This window comes from Xiphias gladius, chromosome 12 (assembly GCF_016859285.1).
Source record: "Xiphias gladius isolate SHS-SW01 ecotype Sanya breed wild chromosome 12, ASM1685928v1, whole genome shotgun sequence".
In the NCBI taxonomy this organism is placed as follows: domain Eukaryota; kingdom Metazoa; phylum Chordata; class Actinopteri; order Istiophoriformes; family Xiphiidae; genus Xiphias; species Xiphias gladius.
Window position 1 is genome coordinate 14755057 of NC_053411.1, and position 18984 is coordinate 14774040.

The window sequence follows — 18984 nt, forward strand, 5'->3', positions numbered from 1 at the left end:
ACAATTAATTGGTTGGACAAAAAAGCCATATTAAGACACACCTAGGGCTCTACATAATTATAATTTTTCACTATTTTCTGACATTTTATAGACTAAACTGTTCTACTATTGGTTGGGCTACAATCTCCTCTGTCCAGAATCACCTGTGAGTTATTAGTGCAGAAAAAAAAATTGCTGTCCTGTGAATACCTCTGTAAATACCTCAGCTGTTGAACCGCAGTGTTCACACTGAACCGAACACAGTGGAACACAGCTGTCTGCTGTGTGTGTTCCCCAAGAGGAGTCCTCCACCTGAGATTACCACACCTCAGTATGATGCCTTGTTCTGTATGTGTGAACATGTGAGCAACCAGTGAAGCAGAAAGCTACTGGAGCCTGATGTGTGTATGTGGACTTTAAGGACATCAAATTCAACAGCTAGCTTTATTGGTGTCAAAAATAATAGATCACAGAGCATTTGACCTGTCTGAAAATAACTCTCTACTCCTCCTGCCTCCTCTCCTCGTCATCGTCTTTCAGGATCTTGACTCATTCACATTAACAGCAGCATTTTTTTTGTCAGCCTGCTGGTTTTCTCTTTCAGCCGCCCGGGAGACAACTGCTCTGCTATTTCTGATATTTTTTGTGTGGGTGATAGAAAGAAAGACGGACAGGCTGTACAGGAGGGTTATGCAGTTGTGTGTCCGACAATTTTCCTCTTTGTTTTGCTATAGAAACAACCACTGCATCACAACAGCCTGATCGAAACTTAACAGGCTAAATTTGTATTTATGGAAGCTTATTAAACAACATGGGGCATGTACGGCTATACAACTGCTTAAGTGGACGATTGCAGCTATTACAGTTACATCTTTCCACAGTTATAACACCCTTGTTGAGTCTGTGAATCAGCACAGCTATTCTTAAACACTTCTGGAAAGTGAATTGCTGCACTCCATATGACAACTGCAGTCGCAGCAGTCAGACAAAAACGATGTCAAAGTAGACTTACAAGGTGTCCATCTGCACTTGTAAAAACTGAGTCCATGTGAAAAGGTTTCTGCTGTCAGCTACCATAAAGTTAAGACCTGAATCTCTGTATCTACTCTGGAGGTGGGCTGAACAGCAGTGGGGGAAGTGAATCCTACACCATGATCACAATAGGCATACATTTTAGTCCTCTTATTGTTCTCATCGTCTGCTCAGTGCAATAACGGTGGCGTTGAACTGTTGCTGATTTTGCTGTGGACTCCCTGAGGGAGCACCCAGAAGTCAAGCTCTCACTTATGAAACAAATGGGAGAGCTTAATGACACTGAGAGGCATAAATCACATTTAAAAACACCTTTTTAAACTTGAGACATCCATGATAGTGAATAAAAAAAATAGCACTTTTTACTTCCCATTAAACGGACATTTTGGAGACAGAGCTGGTTGAAATCTTGTGAGCTTGAATATCTCTCTTGCCAATGGCCTCACTCCTGCACAGCCAGTCTGTGCCAGTGTGCTGCCTGTACTGGAACACAGCATGACTGATTTCACAGTGGATGTGTATGAATTTCTGTGTTAAAACTGTAATTAATGAATGGTACTCTGTCTGGAACGTGTGAGTGAGTTAAAGATCCATGAGACAAATTCACACACTGACAGATCCAAATGGCAGCAAGAAGTTGATGCATAAAAACATTCAAATAAATATAGAAATCATGCAATGTAGGGTCAAGAAACTGCACTCTAAAGCCTGATGGGCAAGCAAAAGTGTCTGTAACATAGCTGCTTATCCAAATCAGGGCCAACACTCCCCGCAGGCATCCTGGAGCCCTAGTGGTGCAAAAATCCTTTTTGCATTTGTTTTCCCTATTTGTATATGTTTTTATATGTTACATTTCTGGATTTGGAGCATGTTCCCCTTAATGTTTGTGCTTTCACTCTTGTATGTGCTTTGTCCTTACAGAGACCCAAAAGAGACATTTTTCCCCAACTGCTATTGCATTTTGTTTACAGAACTTCATGGGAATCCAATGGCCACATGCTGTTCAAAATGCAACCCCTTTCAATGCAGGACTTTAGACACGTTAAGACAGGTTCAACTGTTCAGGAATGTGTGACATTACATGCTTATTTCTCAGCCAGTGTGTCATGGTAGAGGAGTGGCTGTCTTACATGTCTCCAACATATGGATTAAACTGTCTGTAGCAATCTAAGTAGTTTAGATTAGAGTAGGGATTAAATAAAATACAGTGATATGTTGTTACACAGAATAGGTGTTTGATCTGCATGCAAGAGGCCTTCCAGCCATGGTTTCTGTCCCACATAAAAAGCATGAACACATCTTGTGAAGTATATTTTAAACATAAAAAAAATCTTGCCATGTGTCACTTGAAACCACGGCAACAACACATAATAAATATGTGCGTGTTTTGTGTTGTGTTGCATGTGTTGGTTCTTCACCTTGCTCCGCGCTACTAAGGTCCGGCGTGTCGGTCCCACCTCCTCCTGCTGTAGTGGTCGTCAGGCTTCCCGACGCCTCGCTCAGTGGGTCACTTCGATTGACGCTCTCTCTGGAGCCAAACCATACGTGGGGGCCAGAGCAGGAGCTCATGTCAGGAGACCCCGGGAGGTCCTCCGCCGTGATGGGCGTCACCGTGAAGCGCACTGATGCCATGACAACTCACTTGGAAAAGTTAGACGGAGGGGGGGGGGGGTTGCTGTGTGGGATGTAGGAGAAGGAGGACGGTTAAGGGGCGGGGGTCTCGGACTAGCTAGCAGGGGTGTGCTGACCTGAGCTAAGCTAGGCTAGGCTACGCTATCTCCCAGGTAATGCTGAGGTAACAGCGGCCTCTACAGTTTGTCCTTTTTTAGCTCCAATTCTCCATTGAAGCAAACTAGTCGTCTCCAACCAGGCATGTGAAAGAAAATGTACAACATGCCTCTTTCTGTGCCTATGAGTATCAAAAGTCTTTATGATCCTGTTTGAAAAATAATGGATTTAGTAATGCATAATTGATACCAGCACAGGAGGACCAGTTCCTTTACTATAAACATGTGACTGTGTAGCTTCAAGCAGTTATCAGAGATGCTAAGTACATATACACAAAAAGCTGAGGGTGTCCCTTCTTGTAATTTCAAACTAAATCTTTTTCCTTCTTCTACAAAATCAAACCGAAATAGTGTTTCTGTGCAGTATCTTTTCTACCTACAGTATGTAGGTTCAGGATAAAAGTCAGTGTGCTAAACTCGTCTTTCTCTCTGCCTCTTCTCAGGTAAACATAACTAAAATGTCACTGACATGCCCCTTAGAGATAAAAGTGTCTTTCTACTGAAAGAACCCAACTGTAATCACAGCAAAGGCAGGGGAAGACATCGGTGCAGTAAGGCCAAGGATGGGAGGGATGAGATAGAGAGAAAAAAATAATAAAGCAGAAGTTAGTTTATACAGCAAAGACTGGCCTAAATGTTTGTGAAAAGGACCACAATATATTAAAATGTAAGTAGGCTACATGTGATGTGAATTAAAATTAGGAAAACTGGCACTAATCTTGTAGCCTGCATTTCAGATTTTCACCAAATCTTGTGAGATCGTGTGGTAACATGTAGGAGTTATCACCAAGCAACCTTTGTGTCATGTGTTTACTTGCAAAGATAAATCAGTTTACAATGATTCCTTTGTAGTCTCATTAAATAAATTCATGCACAGTAGAAAGCTGAAAAAGGAGCACTGTAGTTCCAATTTTTGGGTTAAAGATTAGATGGTTGTCCCTTTAAGTCCACGCCGTGCTCCTAAAAAAAAAAAAATCAACAAATGCAGGCACCGACACACCTTTCTACACAGTATAAATGTCAACAAAACAGCAGTACTCTAAATATTACATCATTTGCCCATAAATTCATAATTTCCACCTAATTTTCTTTATCGGTGTGTATGTCTCTTTTTACAAAAGTTAAACTTACTCTAGGAAAACTGTGTCTGGGGTTTCATCCTTCCACAACACGACAGCTCTCTAAATGAACGAGGTGTAAAACAATAACCAGCATAAACCTCACTGTTAGCCTGTGTGCCTTGCAGGTGCAAAGTCTCCTATGGAATTTACTCAATCGTCTTGGGAAAAAAGTGACAAGACAGGTGGATACAGCTGAATTGTTGTTTTTAGCTTGGCTCATAATTTAATTATTAAAAGGAAAGCGGTTCCAACCGGTTGTGCCAGTAGCTGCTGGCTGTTTTCTCTCACTCTGCATGCAGAAGCATGGCACATTTGCCTGTTTTATAATGCTTGAGAGATGGAAAGGGGGAATACAGCAATGTGGGGCAGATGGGTTTTACAAGCTGAAGGGAGCTGTAATGCGCATCATTCGTGTTCAACTTGTAAAGCGTCTCCCTGAGAAGAGGAGGTTAATTTATTTTCACAAACTCCCAGCTGCGTTTGGCCAAGTCAGTGGCAAGTCAGTCAGCATATTAGTACAGCAGGACAAGGTGCAGAACATTTTTTTCTCCTCCCTAGCCATTCAGCCTTGATTTCTGCTAATTTAAGCTATTATTTTGGATCTCAGAGGACTGTTTTTCTGTTCAGTTACATTGATATCATGCTTGTTATATAATGCATGGCACAGAATTGATGATGCGTTACCCTAATTCACAGCAACTGGTCAAGTGATTAATTCAACAGACAAATACACAAAGAGCCATGGTTAATGTCATTTCAATACCATATAAGACCTGCCACATACCCTAAAATCTACACGTTGCTTAAACAGGATCTTTTCCAGGTCTTAAAGCCCACCTTACTGATAATTTTCTGAATTCACTGTTTTAGAACTGCAGTGATTAGTCAATCAACAGAAAATGTTGAACTATTTTGATAATCAAATATAAATTATTTTAAGCAAAAATACCCAAAAATGCCGGCTGCAGCCTCTCAGATGTTAGCATTTGATGCATTTCTTTGTTGTACATGATAGTAAACTAATTATGTATAGGATTCAGATTGTTGGTCTGACAAAACAAGACATTAAAAGACGTTGCATTGGGCTTTTCAAGCATTTTTTGACATTTTATTGACGAAGCAATGAATTGGTTAGTCAGGAAAATAATCATTGATTAAAAAAAACAATCCTTAGTTGCAGCCCTGCAATGTTTTATCTGAGTCAAAAGAACCGTAAATGGCTGTAATGTTACCTATTTGGCTTTCATATCACATTAACTTACTGATTTTTCAACAAGGTAGTATTAAGGGGGGTTTTAAAATACCGCATCATAGCACCTGAGCTCACATCCAAAATACTGTTGCAAGTAAATAAATTAACGTAGTATTAACTCTAAATAAGGAGAGTGTGTCATCCCGCTCTCTTGCAAAGCTGTCAGTCTCTGTCACGGGGTTCATGTTAACGCAGCTGTAATCAGTGTGATCCAGGGACAACTATGTAACCAAATAAGCCTTTATCAGTAAAATAAAACTTCTCTAATTAGTCTCAACCTATATGTTTAAGGAAACCCCAGTTTCTGGTGATGCTCACTTGCTAGCCACCACTTGCTTCAAATCTGACCTCAGACAGCATTTACATGACATATGGAATGCGGCATCTGGCGTTTAAAGTTCAAGAAGGCGCGCAGCTGATTTGGGATAAACTGGTGGAGTAATTAGCTTTTTACTGAAAAAGTTGTGATTTTTTTTTTTTCAAATTAAGCATCATATAATGAAGAGCAGCTTGACAAGCACTGAGCCATCACTTCTACAGGTACAGGTACAGGTACAGGTACGTTGGGGGGGGGGTATCGGCTGAGGTGGCCGTTGGCGGCGTAGCTAGCCGAAGCTAGCGCTAGCCATACCGCTTATACAGTCAACTCCGCAGACCACACCAGATATCTCACAGACAGCGACAAATTTCCGTTGAAAATCTCAAACTCCACACAACAGTCACATAAAGAGCACACCTGGCTCAAGTTTCCTGTAAAGAACGCTCCCACCATACGGCTTGTTTCAGTTGTATCTGGGAAGATTTGGCTCCGGTCCCTGGTTTTCTCGGCACTTGTTGTCCAATCAACCAATCAAAAAAAACAAAAACAAAAAACCCAGCAGAGTCTTTCTCATTTAGTGCCGTTGCTCAATCACAAACACGCTGTCAGCGCTACCTGCGAAATGTAGTCCGTAAAGACCAGACATGGATTGTCTCCGTTGCAACTGTTTTTTTTAATACCTGCTTTAAATTTAACAATTAAATGTTCAAATAGATTAAGAAATATTGTTATAAAGGAAATTTAAACAACTCTGAGTAGAAATATAACATTCACGCGGATTCATTCGATAAAAAAGTGATTTTCACCACTGGTACATTTACTAAGGTACTATGCTTTAATACAAATTTAAGGTACTTGGACCTTACTTGAGTATTTCAGTTTTATGCTACTTCCACACTAATACATTAAAGGGGAAACATGGTACTTTTTACCCCGCGACATTCATCTGACAGCTATAGTTATGTCATGTGTTTACTCTCTTGCTCTCTTGCCAAGCTGTCAGTCTCTGTCACGGGGTTAATGTTAACGCAGCTGTAATCAGTGTGATCCGGGGACAAGTATGTAACCAAGCAAGCCTTTATCAGTTAAGATAAAACTCCTCTAATTAGTCTCAACCTGTATGTTTAGGGAAACCCCAGTTGCCGGTGATGCTCGCTAGCTAGCTGCCACTCAGTTGCCATTCTAAGCCAATTAAGCTAGCCATAATAATTCTGGTTGTAACCGATCAGTAAACACCTCCCAATAATCTTGCAGTCAGAGCTGGCGTTACGATAAAACTATGAGACTATATGTTGCTTCAAATCTGACCTCAGACAGCATTTACATGACAAAAGGAATGCGGCATCTGGCGTTTAAAGCGCGGCGGTTTTAACGCAATTCAAAAAGGCGTGCAGCTGATTTGGGATAAACTGGTGGAGTAATTAGCTTGTTATTGACAGAGTTGTGATTTATGTTCAAATTAAGCATCATACAATGAAGAGCAGCATGACAAGCACTGAGCCATCACTTCTACAGGTTCAGGGGAGGGAGGAGAGAGAGAGGGGGGTTGTCTCGGGTGAGGTGGCCGTTGGCGGCGTAGCTAGCCGAAGCTAGCGCTAGCCATACCGCTTATACAGTCAACTCCGCAGACCACACCAGATATCTCACAGACAGCGACAAATTTCCGTTGAAAATCTCAAACTGCACACAACAGTCACATAAAGAGCATACCTGGCTCAAGTTTCCTGTAACGGAGGCTCCCACCATACGGCTTGTTTCAGTTGTATCTGGGAAGATTTGGCTCCGGTCCCGGGTTTTCTCGGCACTTTTTTGTCCAACCAACCAATCAAAAAAAAAAAAAACCCCAGCAGATCCTTTCTCATTTGCCGCCGTTCCAACGGCTCACGCATGCTCAATCACAAACATGCTGTCAACGCTACCTGGGAAATGCAGTCCGTAAAGACCAGACCTGGATTGTCTCCGTTGCAACTGTTGTTTTTTAATACCTGCTTTAAATTTAACAATTAAATGTTCAAAAAGATTAAATATTATTGGTATAAGGAAATTTAAACAACTCTGAGTAAAAATATAACATTAAAAGGGATTCATTCATTAAAATAGTGATTGTCACCACTGGTACAATTATTCAGGTACTTTAATAAAAATTTAAGGTACTCGCACCTTACCTGAGTATTTCAGTTTTGTGCTACTTCCACACCACTACATTAAAGGGTGAAAATTGTACTTTTCCCCCCGCGACATTCATCTGACAACTGTAGTTATTAATTACTTTCCAGATTTATATTTTACATTTTTTTTAATATTCGATGAGTTTATAAAGTACAATGTAGTGTTTAGGATTGCTGTTCGAGGCCCCGAAAGGTAAAAGTAGCCAATATTTATTAAAAAAAAGTCCAAAAAATGAATACAAATCTGTTTGTATTTGTGTTTTGTTTTTTTTTTCTTTTTTCGTACAGCGTTATTCATCTCACGACTCATCAGATTTACCGTGATTTTTTGGCAGGGCCACGACCCCCAGGGTTGGCAACCACTGGACTTATGTAGCTAACAGTATATAAAGCAGTTACAAATAGCTCCACCAGCATAATGTCACTTGGACAGTGTTTCATCAGTTTTAATAACCAAATAGTGCAACCTTTATGTTATCCGGTAACTTTTTACTGTACCTTTACTTAAGCAGGGTTTTGAATGTCATACATTTACTTGAAGTATCTTTAGATTGTTATATTACATTAAAACTACAGAACTTAGCTGGGTAAATGAGTAAAAATGGGTATTGGTTGTTGTTTTGCTCAGAAAGGAGTCTACCTAATAGAAAATATTCATCCCTGGAAGACAGACTGTTCTGGGAGTAATAAATCTGTTTTATAATAAAATGAGTGAACAAAAGCAGTTTTCTGCAGGGTCAGCAAATCACATGAACAACTTCCTCAAATATCATCTGTACATGCTTTGCATCATGTGACTGACTTCATGATCACGTTATTTAGTTGGAGAAATTTTCGAGAAGTCAACATTCATCCCAAAATACCGAGGCTTTCTCAATATAACAGCAGACTTCCCCACTTTTATCATTTTAAAAATGTTTTAATGTTGAAGAATGCCATTTTGCAGTTAACTGGTTGCATATCACCACAGTGAAAGAGCATCTTGGTATTTCTATGTTTTGTAAGGAGACAGAAAAACCATTCTTCCGGACGATATTCCCTCACTTGCCATTTTGATGATGGTGGAGGAGAGCGCTGTCTAACACACTGCTGGAAAAATCTCCCGTAGGTGTTCTTTTGGGTTGAGATCTGGTGACTGTGAAAACCGAAGCTTATGATTTACATCACTTTCATACTCATCAAGCCAGTCAGTGACCTCCTCACGCTCTCTATGGAAGCATTTGCATTTTTTATGTTTCTCCACTTGTTTTACACGTTTTGTTCTTTATTTTGTCACCCACCCTGGGTTGCATACACCCACAAACAAGTGAATACAATCCATTGACTGAATATTTATTCAGCATGAAAACAAAATTATAAACAAAAATCTAAAATGAATGTCGACAGATTACAGCATATATATATTTAAAAAAAAAAAAAAAAAAAGATCCTTAACATCAACGATAGCCGATATCCAATGCACACACAGTCCTGTCAATTTGGGCCTGGAGTTTTCTTGCTCTTTGCTTTGCGGTCCCATTCTTCGCCTTCATCCCTCCATTTCGTGGTCTTGACCTCCATCCATCCACCTCTCCCTCCTTCCCCTTTTCCCTCTGCTCTCTCTCTCACAGAACGGGTTTGGGCTGCTGGGTGAGCAGAAGGCCGAAGCGTTTCTTCACCATCACCCGATGCCGGGAGAACTTATCGTCTGGGGAGAAGCGGGCCGGGTGGGCCGAGCTGGTTTGCTGCCCGTCAGGACTCACCTTCTGTTGGTGACAAAGAAGGAAAGAGAAAGCTCAGTTGATTTCAGTGCTGGGAGATATGAATAAAATACATTTTATCTTCGAGGTGTATGTATGTATATACTTGTTTATATCACAGTACTGCTTGTTTAATCATCTGCTTCAGTGGTCCCCAACCTTTCTGGCTTATGAGCTCTTAAAATAAGTCAAGTCTACTTGCACTGCATCATCAGAGGTCGCATCGGTCTACAAGCTGCATGCAGTCCAACCAGGAAGGGACCTTGCCTTTCCAGGTTGCTTCCTTTGAGTAATTTTTGAAGGGCTGAGGAGGCAAAACTATCCAGGATTCCCAAGAATAAAGCAAACATTAGAGAAAATAAACGTTGCAAAAAATCTGGTAAGTTTTTCTTCCTTCCTATCCCGTTAATCATCTGACAACTCCGCACATTTGCCTCCTGACCCTTTAATGGTTTCTCTCATATCCACGTTGCTGGACTGCATCACAATCAATGGTCGAATATTCTCAAATATTACAATATTCCAGAAACCTCTCTTCAACAAATCAGACTCAGAGTCTGCTTCGTAGTGTTAAACTAGTCAACAAAATTGTGTATTAATGTAAGACATGAATAAAAAAAGAGAATAAATGATTATCTATGTATTGTGTAGCTCTAATAACTTTCAGTGACATTCTAATACATAATAATTAAAGCAGGAACCCTTTCTATCTTGAAGATTCGAGTTTGTGGGGAGAAGCGAATGTTGTATAATTTCCCACAGACCAAGATGTAGTCTTGAAATGTCTTGTTTTGTCTGACCAATCGTCCAAAATCCAAAATATTCAGTTTACTATTATGTGTGACAGAAGAAAAGCAAGAAAATCCTTATATATCAGAAACTAGGAAAACAGCAAATACTTGACATTTTTCCTTTACAAATGACTGAATCAAGTACTTGATTATCAAAGTACTTACTGTTTAAATTTTCTGTTGACTAAATCGACTCATTGTTGGAGCTTTTATATGAACTGTATTTTTAAGGTTAACCAGAAAAGAATGAAAAATAAAGGAATAGAGAGTTGCATGATTTTCTCTGAATCAATAAAAACTGAAAGTTTTATTAATAATATGAGGACACAAAACCTTGGATTCTGGTAGTCTGTGATGGATATTTAATGTTTTGGAAATCTGATGGACTAAGCTACTTGTTAAAAATTGATTAACTGATCGATTATATATGAATCAAATAACTGTTGGCTGCAGCTCCAGTTACCTGATTAATCCATTCAGTACCAATTTCCAGCTACAAGTCGCCTGTGACAAGACTTCACTTGCTGAAATCTTCAACCCTCTTCTTATTTACTTCTAGAAAAACAGTTTAATCGCAGGGACCACAGGGTTTGAATCATTTTGTTTGAGGCCCCTGCGAGGTAATTTAACAATAATCACGTATCAGTGTTGCCAGACAGCAAAAGGAGTCCGAGGAGTGACAGTAAGCCTCAATATCGATGAGCTAGAGTGAAACCTGGAGCAGAATACATTTATACAAGATAATGCAACGTGTGGAGGATGTAAACACGACGTTACCTTCAGAGTGTAGATTCTGTCCCCGTTCTCGTTTAGGTAAAACTGCAGAAACATCGCGACACGAATTTGTCTTGCAGATCCAGAAAAATGAAAAAAAAAAAAAAGATAAATATATCGATACGGGTTGATCTGTATCGAAAAAAGACCTCAAACGTTAGCAACTTTTTTTTCTTTTCAATTCCACGTGCGGCGAAGTTTCTCCTTGCTCGGATAGCAGAGCGGATATCCGGTTCAGAAATCCAGAGCGCTCGGCATGCTGGGAAATGGAGTTTATGGGTGTAGCACTTTGCTCAACGTCCCAAAGTACCTAAAGGCAACTGCCAAGTACTATCGGAGAGAAATGAAAATGCCTTTGAGCGTGAAGCTTCATTCGTAACCTTGGACATAGCGGTTCTTACCTTAAAGTCCACTTTCTAGATTTCTTCTGGAGCTTTCAGCCACACGGGCTTCATCAACGGATGGCCTATGGCCAGTTGTTAAGGAGATGGTTCTGTTGTAAGTATGGAACTTTTGATATATGAATATAAAGATGAATATAAATAAAAATATATAATATATGATATATAAATATAATATATAAAAATATGAAAAATGTTGGCTGTTTTATTGTGCAGTTGCATGTAGGCTATTTGAATCAGTGCACAAACTATAAAAATGAGAGACAATACTGTGAAAAAAATGACAGTCAGACAAGTATATATAGTATATATATAGTATATAAAACAGTAGTAAGTTTTCATTTATGAGACTTGATGGAGTCTGGAATGTTTATATGCACAGAATTTTTAGTCAGAATTGAACAAAATCAACCTGAATCAAGTTTATTTTTAAAACATAAGCAGATTGTTGAGAAGTGTCGAGCACATTTTTACAGCACCGATTTAAGACTCATCGTCTCTCACCAGAAAGGTAAGCCTGATGAGAACCATTTGATTGACCTTCGCCGCTTATTATTTGCCATCTACATTGTTTTCACCAATAGTCAAAACTGCATATTACATGTAAAAGCTTTTTATTTGAACGTGTGCAAACATGTTGGAGTGGAAACGTGCCACAAAATGATCCCTTAATGGGAGTGATTCTTTCAAGGGTAATTTAAAAAAACGTGTCAGTCAAGAAACACGGTATATACTGTTTAATTAAGAAAAAAATATGAACCTGGTTATTCCAGCATCTTACAATAAAAAGCACCATTTATCATTTCACTACAATGAAATGTATGCCGTTATGTATTGTAACATACAGTGTGAGCAACTAAATTGAATTTAATTCAATTAAAAATAATGCATGATAAGTGACTTTCGAAATTCCCCAGTAGTTTGGCAAGACAATCCCAACTCAAAGTCCGCTTACTGGCTTTTTCTCGAGTTCTCAACCGTATCACAAAGTTTTCATCAGCGGATGGGGTCAGTTTGCATGGTCGTCGTGGAGACGGATCCGTTAAAATGCCAGCTCTTGTCCACAGATGAAATCCTAGCCGCTGCTGAGCTCGTCAAACGCGCAGTGAACCGACACATCTAGGTACAAATTTCAAGTTTAATTAGAGGACGAGCCCCTTGAGATTCATCATCTCGTTTTTCAAACACAACAATGACACATTTAAAAACAAACATAAATACATATATAATAGTAACGATGTTAATTAAAATTTCCAAGTGCAAAAAGACAATTAACATAATAACATCAACAAGAACACACACAAATAAAAGTCTGTGGTGGTTGAATTTAAGTTCCCTCATCTGGATGAAACATTGATTTGTACCAAGATTTGTTAGCAATTTAAGCAAAGAGGTGCTGTCCTGTATGTATTTACATTGTTTTCTGTATTGTTTTTTTATTGTCTGCTGTTGTTTTATTCTATAATTTGGAACTACACTGTTGAGTTCAGGACCAATTTGTCCACAGGGACGTTAAAGTACTGTATATTCAACCCTCTTCTATTCTATTCAGCAACAGAGCCATTAAATACCGTATCCAGGTATTCAGGCTGATGAATTTTCAGATATACACTCAGTGGCCTCTTTATTAGGTCCACCTGTGAAATATAATCTAAAACACAGCTCAGGCGTAAATTCTCCTAAAGATAGAAGTGTTTCTAATGTTTTGCTGATATTCCACAATATACTCACTTTCCTTTGACAGTTACGAAGCGACAGAGATAAACGATGGATCCGGTGCCGGTTTCTCCACCTGAGATCATCCTAAATGACAGAGGAGATCCTGATTGCTTCCAGCCGGGACCCCTGTCCTTCTCTCGTCTCCCCCCACATCACCACCAGCCGTTTTCCGCCGACAGATATGCCTCACAAGAACTGGACACCTGCGAACTGTCAGGCGGCAGAGTTGGGCGGCCTAGTCCGTCGGAGGCTCGTCGGGCGAGGATGGACGACTCGGCATCCCCGGGAGCGTCCGCGGATGCAGAAATGCGGAGGAGGAGAGCGGATTCTGATCAAATAACACACACGCTGTCTTGGGCACAAAGGGAATCAAACCCAAACCAGCAAGGTCTACAGCATCTCCTCCCAAGCCTGATGATGGGCCCCATCCAACTCCATATACGAGCTCATGAGAGTCCCTTCAACTCAAATTTCCTGCCAGGCGTTTGTCCCTCTCCACTCAACCACCAGGCTTTATTAGCAGGTGACAGGGTCCAGCCTGAATTGCCACCACTTCTGCCAGAGCTCATATTGGCCCCCTGTTCTTTTCAAGAGACCTGCTGGGTGAATCCGAGCCCAGCCGCCTCCCTGCCGAACCCCGGGTTCGGTTTTAGTCGCTGCGGGTTGGTCCCATGCGGCCCATTTTTACCGCCTCCTTCCTGGCTCCCCGTGCCTGAGGTTCGCCCCGGCTGGTGCTTGTGTCCACAGACTGTAGCCGTCCGTCAGCCCTGCGGTCCAGGCCTGTAAGGAATACATGGCAGGCAACATAATATCACGTCGACCGGTTCTTAATTAAATCCCGACATTTGATATTGTATCTGTCTGACCCCAGGTTGTCAAGGAAGGCAGGAGAGACGGTCAGCGAGCAGTTAAATGTAACGCCAAAGTCTGCAGCCTCAGGGAAAGAACAGAGTGAAGAGAAGGCCAAGTCAGAAGGTCAGAGGTCAAGGATTTACATATAAAAAGAGCAAGGCACGGTTTGGTCGGTCCAAAACTCTGCTGCAGACTGAAATATCTCAACAACTATTGGGTGGATTGCTGTGAAATTTTGTACAAACATTCACGATGCCGAGAGGACGAATCCTAATGACTTTAGTGATCCTCCAACTTTTCCTCCAGCGCCGCAATGAGGTTCACATTCGAGCTTTTGAGTTCAATTAAATCGATTGCCTTCAAGTTTAGCGCCGACATTCATGTCTCCCCCTCGGGATGAACGGTTATAACTGTGTTGATCTCCCGACATTTCCTGTAGCGCCACTAGGTTCCAGTGGTGGAAAGTAACTAAGTACATTTACTCAAGTACTGTACTTAAGTACAAATTTGAGGTACTTGTAATTTACTTGAGCATTTTCTTTTCATGCCACTTTAAACTTCCTTTTTTTAATTTTTCACCCATATCTCCCTGCAAAACACAGTTTTAAACTGATTTCTTAGTCCGTTTTCTTCCTTTTTTTTTTGTTAAATGTCCTTTCACCGTCTTTCCTCACAGAAAAACGGCAGAAAAATGATACACAAGATAAAGACAAGCTACAAACAAACAGCATGGACAATAAGACAGCAAAGTCCGAGGTTTCTCCTGGACCTCCACTCTCCTTGGATGAGGAATCGCTGGCAGAACGCGCCTTTGAGGAATACATGACGATCATGGACTCCCTCTGTCCAAAGGTTTTATAATATAAAATCTAGGGAAACTCACGCAAACATGCCGGATGAAGGGGAATGTAGTCATCGGTTCAGAAAAAATATCTGTGTTAGGAATTGCTAAAGATTTTTTTTTTTTTTTTAATCTTAAAAATATTTTTACTTGGTAAGAAAAACACCCTAAAGCACCTTTTTAAAAAAATGTTATGTTAAATGTTTTGTTACTTTGTTCAAACAGCAAATATTTAAATCGTGGAACGAAACTGTACAATGTGCAGAGCTGTTAAGTTCTGCCGAACTAATGCACCATCAGCAGCCGAATCTTCTGCTTTCTCTGACTCCGCTCAGATCTACGGAGACGTGGAGGTCAAAGAGAGGGAAAATGAGGGGGACAAGGACGCAGAGAAGGAGAAACTAGAGAGAGAAAACATCGCATTTCTGGAGTATCTGGATGAACTGTGCAGTTACGAGGACTTTGTCAGAAAGGTAAGTCATCAGAGGCGTTAGTATAAAATGTAAATCCTCGAGCATGACACTGGGAAGATTTTGAAGCTGAGAACTAAATGCATAAGTAGGAACTTTTAAATTAAAGTATTCTCCCCTAAGTGTTTTTTTTTTGCAGCCTACTATTCTTAGATAACCATTCATCAACTAATTCTCATTGAATCAAGGTGCAACAGAAGCGGTTTTCTAGGGGAAAAAAAAAGTATGTGTGTCATTGTTGCCTTTTTAATCAGGATAACGTGTTTACCTTGTTTCCAGCAAAAGGTTGAAAATAAATATTTGGCTCTTTGTTACATTATATTTCATGTTTATGTGTTTTACGAAACATCTAATAAGCTATAAAATACAACACGTTAATGATTGAACTAGTAGTTCCCAACCTTTTTGGCTTGTGGTCCCTCATTAAAGAGCTGTGTCTAGTCAGGGCCCTCGCCTGGTTTCATTTAAATAACCGGTTAAAAAAAATGAATATAGATTTGTGTAACTTCCGCACTGATTCATCAGTGTTGACAATTTAATTATGTCTGATATTATAATAACACATCCGTCACAGGGGACATTATACTATAGAACGAGTACTTTTACTGTTCATACTATGAATACATTTGGCTTATGAAACTTGTACTTTTTAATTCAGTAAGATTTTGAATGCAGGACCTTTACTTGTAAGAGTACTTTTTATTCTACTGGTACTTTTCACTTAAGTAGATGATCTGAATACTTGTTCCTCCAAACATAGTGGCCTAATGTGTACGAAATTAAGGAAAAGGTCTTTTGGTTTTTCTTTTGGTCTGCGTCTCAGTCTGCGCTCCTCTCTTTCTCTCAGGTGGAGTCGGCACTGAATATAGATTACCTGGATTCCCTCCTCTCTTCAGACCCAGAGCCGCTCGACCTTCTCGCGCTGGAGAAGCAGGAGCAAGAGGTAACACGATAGTAAAGTAAAGTAAGTGATGTTTTTTGGCTGCCTTGTGAGCAGCAAGGGGGATCTAGGATCAGAGGAAACAAGTCAGTTTCAGTGGTAGTGCTATTTTGACCATTACCTTCTAAAGCACTGTGCCGCCGTGTGCCAGTAATTGATGGCTAGCAAGGCACTGAACCCTGCAGTTTGACCTCTCTGTAATAAAGCTTGTAAAATGGTCAACCAAGTAATTTTTTTGATATTTCTTTTTGACTTTATAAATATCAAGCTCTTTGTTTCTCTGTCCTGCTGCCGGACGATAAGACACCAAAGCTCTTTTCCAAAAGTCTGCATCAGATGCTAAAGATGCTATCGAGTTGCATTGTGAGGAATGGAGGATACAGGGTTTTTGGCCTCCGCTGCTTCAATTCTGAAAATTAAATCTGTCCCACACAAGCTCCCAAAATTAATGAAAGTGCAACAATAAATCATTACAGTACCCTTTTACTTTGTTGATTGGATTAAATATGCATGTTTTAGCATTTTCCATATTCTATAGTTATAATTTTTAGTTCTGAAGGATTGCGTTTGGGCCACAGTGTCACATTCCTATCACTGATATACACAAGGGCCAAATCTTCAGTCAGACACTGTTGGACCCAAAACCAGGGTTGGAGGGTAACTGTAACACTGTATAACTGTTTGGATCTAGGAAAATGCCTGTCACCTTTAGTAAGAAAGGCCAATTAAGTGACCTTTTATTTTCATCTTCCTGTTTTTCCTCTTGGTTTACGGGTGTTGGTGGTGACCCTGCAGGACAAGTCAAACCAACTGTCTGCTGACTCCAGCAGCGATCCTGCGACTGACGAAACATCTCACGCGACTTCCCGTGTCGAAGAAAGAGCTCAGATGCCTATTTTGGATCCTCCGGGCACACAGCCTGATCCAAATCCGAAGCCGGATGGTCAAAATTCACCTCTGAGCAAGACGAAGACCGGATCAAAGGAAGGGCCGCTCCCGACTGATGCCACACCAAGATACTTCAGCCCCGTCAGTGCTTTGTCTAGTCTTCGTCACAATGGCTCCGTTGTCATGGACAGTAGTTTGACTTTGCCTCTACACTCCGGCCCAGACATTCTTAATACTGATTTGAAGGCAGCAGACTATGATACCTTGGCAGCCTTATTCCTTGCAGATGACAGTTGTGCAAACGTGTCAGAAGACACCTCATTGTCCCTCCCAAACTTTGCAAACACCCAGTCAGCTCAGTTGTCCCCGAAGATCCAGAGTGGACCTCTACCTGGGAATCCCCCTGCCTCCGAGTCCCCCTCAACTTCCAGTGCTGCAGGGTCAGCCGAGGACCCTCCCGCCCCCCGTTTCAGAGCTGACTTGTTGATTGAAAGGCCACCACAGTCTGCCGGCCCTCAAGATCTGAGAGTCCTGGCTTGGAAAACACCACCTCTAGCCCAGATAAAGGAGTCCGAGGTACAACATAGCCCCAGAAACATAAATCCCAAGACCTTTTGTCTCAAAGATATGTCCCACCCGCCCGAAGTTGACCTTAACAATGCAATTCCTGTGCAAGCTAGTTTATCTTTTGTGGCAAAGTCCCATCCAGATTCCTATGACGCTCAAGTTGATGGTAATTCATCAGGTTCAGCTCCTGAAGAACAGATATTAGAGGCACCACAAAGACTGCAAATTTGCAGTCCAGAAGAATTAGCGTCACCTGGCATTTTCTATGAACTCAGAACAGGAGAGGGGCGTGACATTGAGAAAAAATGTGAGAAAAATCTGGAAAAGGGTGTTAGAAAATCAGCAACACCAAAGAAAACAGCTACAAAAGAAAGAGAGGAAGGGGTGACTAAAAAGACTTTTGAAAGGAAGGTAGAGAACAAAGAGAATGACACCAAACTCGTCAAAATCAGACGTAGTCAGAGGCTGTCAGATCAAAATAAAAAAGAGAAAGCTGGACTGAGTAGTGAATTCCAAATAGAAGAAGCAGAGGGGAGGAAACCAAGTGAAAAGAGCATTAAGAAAACAGCAAAATTCACCCCAGAGAAGGATGGGGTATTTTATGAAAAACAGAAACGGTCCTCAGGGGGAAGACAGTTATGTTTAAGAGAGGACAGTAATTTTGAAAAGCTGAGCCAAGGACCAAAAATAGCACACACTGTCGAGCAATTTTCAGAGATGGGAAAAAAGGACCAACATCAAAAGCTCACAGGGGAGACACAGAGACTCACAGTAGAGGCAAGGGAACAGTGTGAGGCCAATGACTCCAGTATCTGCACCAACATGGGGGAAGAAAACACTCTTTCAACCAAAACACCACAAGAGAAAGGTGAGAGAGATCAGGGGAGAGTAAAGAGACAAGAGGAAGGGATTCAAATGTCCAGTTTTGTAAGAACTCGTAGCAAAACTACTGGGGAAAAAGCACACCTGACTCCTCTTCCTGATAGAGATAGAAGGAAAATCCAATACTCAGAGATGGAAAGAAGTGAGATGAAGGCCTCACCTGAGAGAGAAATGCAGGACCAACAACAAGTCAATGTAAAGGAGTATGCAAATAAACAGTCAGTTTCAAGTCAGAGTAAAAGAAGCAGGAGCAGGAGAGATGAAGGGGAGAGCAGCAAGAAAGCTAACGAAGCAAATAAGACAGATTTGACTGCATGCAAAGCCAGCGACGACAAGGTTTCTGGAAACCGCAGTCCCGTCTCGCCAACTGCGTTACCGTCTCTGCGCAGCCCGAGGGTTCAGACAAAAGACATGATAACGGTTGACCAAGGCGGTCGGGAAGCCCCAGGGGAAGCAAAACTG

The 18984-nt window shown here is 40.9% G+C and overlaps 2 protein-coding genes across 7 annotated transcripts in view; both read right to left on the minus strand.

Annotated features, from left to right (window-relative positions):
• The window catches only part of LOC120797181 (solute carrier family 12 member 6-like), a 33139-nt gene extending 25827 nt beyond the window's left edge, over nt 1-7312 (minus strand). For 4 of the 6 annotated variants that reach the window (XR_005708465.1, XR_005708464.1, XM_040140568.1 and 1 more), the window contains exons 1-2: nt 7201-7312; nt 2430-3311 (exon numbers count right to left, since the gene is read on the minus strand). Coding sequence is in view for 4 of the 6 variants with exons in the window: in XM_040140568.1 (XP_039996502.1) it covers nt 2430-2643 (214 nt within the window). In the remaining 2 variants the exon portion in view is untranslated. Of the gene's footprint in view, nt 1-2429; nt 3312-3929; nt 3980-5907; nt 6029-7200 lie in introns of those variants that run through there. The other 2 variants (XM_040140566.1, XM_040140567.1) reach the window with 2 other exon arrangements.
• Nucleotides 7313-7962: 650 nt separating this feature from the next.
• nop10 (NOP10 ribonucleoprotein homolog (yeast)) lies at nt 7963-11239 on the minus strand. The gene is made up of 2 exons (XM_040141128.1): nt 10966-11239; nt 7963-9403 (listed from the first exon to the last, which is right to left on the minus strand). Exons 1-2 carry the CDS (start codon nt 11017-11019, stop codon nt 9263-9265), a joined length of 195 nt encoding a protein of 64 aa, XP_039997062.1. The 5' UTR covers nt 11020-11239; the 3' UTR covers nt 7963-9262.
• Nucleotides 11240-18984: the final 7745 nt, after the last annotated feature.